Source organism: Chrysochloris asiatica, unplaced genomic scaffold, assembly GCF_000296735.1.
Source record: "Chrysochloris asiatica unplaced genomic scaffold, ChrAsi1.0 scaffold00092, whole genome shotgun sequence".
NCBI classification, from domain to species: Eukaryota; Metazoa; Chordata; class Mammalia; order Afrosoricida; family Chrysochloridae; genus Chrysochloris; species Chrysochloris asiatica.
Window position 1 is genome coordinate 3,358,130 of NW_006408610.1, and position 6,153 is coordinate 3,364,282.

Here is a 6,153-nt window from a genome sequence, read left to right on the forward strand (position 1 = left end):
GGCGCGGACACTGCGCCCCACCGTGCGCCACGCTCCCAAGCCTGGGTACGGAGAACAGCTACTTGGTCCTAGAGGCCGGAGAGGCAGGGACTGGGGCGGGGCGGGCCCAAGTTAGGGGCGGGACAGGGGCGGGGCTTCCCAGCCCGTTAAAAGCGTGGAGCGTTGGGCTCCTGGAGGGCAGAGTGGAGCGGTGCCCACCAGGAAGAAGTGGGGTCTGAGGCTTGCGCCGTCCCAACCCGCCGCCCGTCAACGTCTACGTAGCCCCCACACCCTACCCCCGCCGGCTCTTGCCGGGTGCGACTGGCCGCCATGCAGCCCAGGGGTTAAGGCGGCCCCATGGCGAAGCCCGCGTCCCCGCGGTCCAGGCGACGACGGCGCATGGAGAACTTCCGTAAGGTGCGCTCAGAGGAGGCGTCGGTGGAGGGCGGGTCCGAGGGTGGGGGCCCGGGCTCCAGCCCCTTCGCAGACCTGGCACCTGGCGCCGTGCACATGCGGGTCAAGGAGGGCAGCAAGATTCGGAACCTGCTAGCCTTCGCCACTGCCAGCATGGCGCAACCAGCCACGCGCGCCATCGTCTTTAGCGGATGCGGTCGGGCCACCACCAAGACCGTCACATGCGCCGAGATCCTCAAGCGCCGCCTGGCGGGCCTGCACCAGGTCACGCGGCTGCGCTACCGGAGCGTGCGCGAGGTGTGGCAGAGCCTCCCACCCGAGCCCACTCCTGGTCATTCTCCAGGAGAGTCACCAACCAGTCTCAGTGTACTCAAGAATGTGCCCGGGCTCGCTATCCTACTTTCCAAGGACGCACTGGATCCGCACCTACCTGGCTACCAGTGCCCAGACCCGAATCCCGGTCCCTCATCACCATCGGCCGCGCCTACGCCCAAGAGGAGCCTAGGGGAACCCGCAACTGAGGAAGGCTCCGCTAAGCGGTCACAACTTGAGCCAGGTGCTGCGGACAAGGGCCGGATAGCCTGAGAACTCCAGGCTCACGGCCACCTAGACGGGCTGGATCCTATCCCCTATGCACCCTCAGCCTTTCATTCTTCCGTCCTCTGGAGCCCATAATCTGGACACCGCCCCTCAAACTGGCAGCATGGACTGCCAGGGCAACCATAGAGGAGCCTCTCTCTGGAACAGCAGAAGAGAATCCCCAACGATTGTAGAGGAGCTTCGTCGAGTGGTTTCCCCTCTTCTTGTGTTGACTGAAGACTGGGGACTCCGTCTGGGATCTCTCAGGGAGGGAATGGTGAGAATTGGACTCGAACCTTGCTCAAGACCCTTAAGGGTTAAAGACACTTAACATTCATGAATATCTGAGTCTATGAGCAATAGAGAGTTCTAGAAGTCAACCCACTCTTGGAATCAGAGGGCAGGGGGTAAGGAACTGCTTGAGAGTAGAGGAGTATGGAATTGTGGGTGATTTCCTGTTCTGGCCCTCTCCATGATAGTTTCCCTTCCCGTGCTTTCAAGGGACACCTGAGATCATGGTGGCAGGGGTGTCTTCACGGACTCCTAACTTAACATTCACCTTTCCGCATGTTGACCCTGAGGGAGAGAGAGACCCAAGCCTCCTCCCCTGAACCCCCCACAAGCTGGAGTCTTGCTTTCAATAAAACACAAAAATGGCACTGTTCCCAGATTTTTTTCTTAATCACCAACCTTTGCAGAGCAGCTCTGCCTGTCCGTTGTCTCACTCCCTCTGACCTGGCATCTTTGACCTTTGGGACAAATCATCAGGATCAGGCACAGAGACTAGACAGCCTTGGAAGGATGCAAGGGACCCCGCTACCCAATCCTTGGCTTCCCACTCCTTCCCTTCCCTACCCCTCCCTGACTAGCTGTGGCTTTAGGGATTTGTGGCTGGAAGGGGACCTATGTCTATCCCTCTTTGCATCACCATAAAGAAAGGGAGAAGCACATTTGCTTTTCTGGGAGAAGTAAGAAGTGCAGTGGTGACCTCTCCAGGGAGTCATTCCCAGAAATGGTAGCCACCACTGGGGTCCCTAGGTCTGCAGTCTTCTGCCAGCAAACACCCTTACTCAGAAGACTGGCATAGAACATTCCATTCCTATGGGGGGGGGGGGCGCTCTCCCTTTCACACCCCTCTCTCCCTGAGAAAGGACAGCACACCCTTGGGGGAGGGGGAAAAGAGCACAAATCCGCTGCTGGAAATTACTATTCAGCAGAGAAGCTGGGACTTGGACTGTGAATCACTGCAGGCTTCCTGATAAGCTGCTGCCTCCAGCCCTGCACAGCTGACTGCTGAGAGATAACAGTCACAGAGCTTTCCGCCCATCAGCTGCGATGGGGGCTGGGGGTTCTGGAAGAGCTCTGGTGAGAATGGGGACACATGTCCCTAGGATCTCATGAGCAGACCCCACTCCATGCAATTCAGCAGCCCCCGTGAAAAGGAGGAGATCGGGATGGAGGTAATTGTAAGTCACTTTGCTGCCAGGACCCTGAAATAAATCCTGCTGGTGACAATAAGTGGCTTCTACAGCTGACTGGAGGGCTCTTCAGGAAGCCCCCCCCCCCATCTCCGCCTCCATTCGCCCCTGCTAGTACCTCTGCTTGAGCATTGGACCAGGGGGCACTGCCCTTACTCAGGCCCTGGCACTGATTGCTCTTCCCAAGTTCCTATTCTTTTTAAGACCCTGTGAAGGGCTGGGGCCAGCCTTCTAAGACCATTTGTGGACTGAAGTGTTGAGTGCTCTGCAACCAGGAGTGTGCAAGCCAGAGGCCCCCACAGTCATGTCATGAAGGCGAGGTTGCAGAGACTTCCTATTTTGATGGGAGGTTGGGTTAGGTAAGTTTCCCAGCCTACAAACTCATCCTAGGAACAGTGGGGGAAAGGGAACATACTGTTTTCCCTTTCTCCCCAGCTTTAGAGCATTAGAATGCCCCTCTGGAGTCCTGGCGTGACACTGTAGAATAAGCAATGGATAACTAATCACCAAGGTCAGTGATTCAAACACACACAAGCCACTCCACAGGAGAAAGATGAGATTCCCTACTCCTGTGAAGATATATAACACTATACAGGGTCGCTATGAGTTGGAATCAACTCCATGGCAGAGATAATGGGCTGTGGGTTAGGAGTTGGGTTGCAAAGCACAAGGTCAGTGGTGCAAACCCACCTGCTACTCCTCAGGAGAAAAATGAGGCTGTCTGCTCCTGTACAGATTTATAGTCTCGGAAACCCTATATAGGGTCTCTGTGAGTCCTAATCAACTAGATGACTGGGTTTGGTTCTGGTTTTGGATGGTAAACTGAAGAAGCCTTGTTGGTATAACACTTAGCTAGCCAAAAGTTTTGGCTAACTGCTAACCAAAAGGTTGGTGGTTCAAATCCATCTACAGTCTCCAAGGAAGAAACACCTGGTGATCTGTTCCCATAAAGATTCCAAACCAAAAGCGCTACCTGGCAGTCTTACTCTGTCACAAACAACAACAATGAAGGATCCTTGTGGTGCAGTGGTTAAGTGTTCATCTGCTAACTAAAAGGTTGACAGTTTGAACACACCAGTCACTGTTGGAGAAAGGTATGTCAGTCTGCTTCTGTAAGGATTACAGCTAGGCTAGTTCTATTCTGCCCTATGGGGTCAATATGAGTTGAAATAGACAAGATGGTGGTTATAGGCCATGAAGTAGGTTCCAACTCATAGTGACCCTTTATAGGATTTCTGAGGCTGTAAATCTTTACAGGAGCAGAAAGCCTCATCTTTCTCCCGCGGAATGGCTGGTAGTGTATGTATGCTCAGCTTTGGAGTCCTGGTGTGGCGCTGTAGGATAACCACTGGACTGTTAACCACAAGGTTGCTGATTCAAATCCACCAGCCGCACCTCAGAAACCTTATACAGGGGCGCTGTGAGTCTGAACAGACTTGATAGCACTTAACAACAACAGGAAGTTCTCCTTGGGGAGACCAGGTTTCTTCCTCTCAGAACATACATTTCACTTTATAATTGTGCACTCATTAGTGTGAACTTCACTAAACCATAAGCCTGTGGTTATCTTGTTCCCTGTCCAGCTCCTAGTACACGGGATGCCCGCTGGCTAAATGAATAAAGATTTACTGAGTGAGGTTTCTGAATTGTTTTATTGTTTTTTTTTAAGTTTTTATTGTGAATTGAGTGAAAGTTTAGAGGGCAGATCATCAGTTTTACATTCAACAAATCATATACTTTGTTTCATTACAATGATTATAATCCCCTCCATATACCATCAGTTAACAGTATTTTTCTCTATTCATTTTAGCTTTTTTTTTTTTAAACACTCAGGCATATATAATAACTTACACCAGCAAAGGGCACATTCTGCAATGCAAGTCAGCCTCCTGGCCGCCAGCTCTCAGTCCCTCTCTTTCCATGAATCTAGAATCCTCAGCTGCTCCCTTTCTCTATGTCCCCATCTCTGCCTCCATCTCTGGTGTCGATGCTTCTCTGGATAAGGTCCCATATTCTGTTTGTGCTCTTCTCCCTTCATGGTCCTAAGGTCCTCTGTTTCTGGACTGTAAGATTAACTACTCCCCCATTTTTGTTACAAAACTTCTACCTTTACAATTGTGACAGTCGCAGTTAGTCATAATAACAATGATTCACTATTGAATCATAAAGAATCCTAACTCTGAACTGTTTTTATGTCACATTAAAGTCCACAACTGTTCAACTGTGTGGTCAGTAGCTGAAGTTGCTACTGTTCTGACAATAGTTTCTGTCCTCATCTAAGTCTTTGGACTCCCCCACTCCACCTCCACCCTTTGGAGAAGCTAGAGTCATCATGGGGGTGGGGGTTTATATCTGGCATGGGGACTCTGGGTGTTTCTGGCACATCCTGACCATCATAGTAGTCTCACTACCTTTGGTGGGACTAGGGAAGAGGAATGTGAGATATTTGCCAAGGCCCCATCATCAGAATTCCAGTCCTGCATGAAGACAGGGTCTGTACTCTGCAGGCTTGTCTTAGCAAATGTAATGCCTAGTGTAGTATTGCTGGTATGGCACTGAAGGATAAGCACTGGACTGCTAACCGCAAGGTTGACAGTTCAAACCTATTAGCCATTCCTCGGAAATCCTATACAGGGTCTCTGTGAGTTGGAACTGCTTGCATGGCACTTAACAACAGTGTAGTATTGAACACATCATATGCTTGGGAGGGAGGCAGGCTGACTATGACTGGACAAGTTACCCCTCTGAGTCGCAGTTTTTCTAATCTGCAAAATGGGGTCAGATTGCTGTGGGGATAAGGGACTAACACGAGACTCGCCATCTTCAGCTCATCATCAGAATCACCCAGAAAGCTCCCAAACCTACTGCCACTGAGTCGATTGCAGTCATTCATAACGACTCCGTAGGACAGACTAGAATTGATTCTTAGGGTTTCTGAGGCTATAAATCTATACACTAGCAGAGTGCCTCATCCTTCTCCCGAAGAGTAGCTAGTGGGTTTGAACCAATGAATTTGTGATTAGCAGCCAAATGCTTAACCCACTGTGCCACCAGGGCTCCTCAAATGTCCCAGACACTTGTTAAAAATGCAGATTGCCTGGGATGAACTACAAACCAACAGGAACAGACTTTCCAAGAGGGACCTGGGAATATGCGTTTTAGTACGGTCTTCATGTGGTTTTGACAACGAAAGTTGCTATTCCCTGAGTGAATATATATATTATCACACTCATACTGGTATGGAAAACACAAAATTAAATCCTCTTCATGTTTATAAATGGTTTAAACACATATCTGGAGAGAAACTCATTATTAAACAACTGCTATGAGCTGCCCCTGCAAGATAAGGATTAGACTGCAAACCTCAAGGTCAGCAGATCAAACCCACCACCTGCTCCTATACAGAATTATGCTATGAGTTAGAACCAACTAGATGGCACTTAACAACACCACCAATATGAGCTGCCTTATAAACGTAGTGCTGGGAAAGTGATGTGGGATGTACCTTTAGGGGAGCCTGAATGGACTCCAGGCACAGAATTCCTCTGCCCTGGGTCCTGTTTTCTGACAGGAAACCTAAGGAAGTGAGGCCAACTAAGACAGCTACAAAAACCCAACGAGCTTTACATATATATATATATGAGCTCTGGTAGCGTAGTGGTTACAAATCGGGCTGTGAACTGCAAGGTCAGCAGTTTGAAAC

At 50.3% G+C, this 6,153-nt stretch overlaps 1 protein-coding gene across 1 annotated transcript; it reads left to right on the top strand.

The window, feature by feature from the left end:
* The first annotated feature begins 378 nt into the window (after nt 1–378).
* On the top strand, nt 379–978 carry RPP25 (ribonuclease P/MRP 25kDa subunit). The gene has a single exon (XM_006866565.1). It carries the CDS (start codon nt 379–381, stop codon nt 976–978), a length of 600 nt encoding a protein of 199 aa, XP_006866627.1.
* Nucleotides 979–6,153: the final 5,175 nt, after the last annotated feature.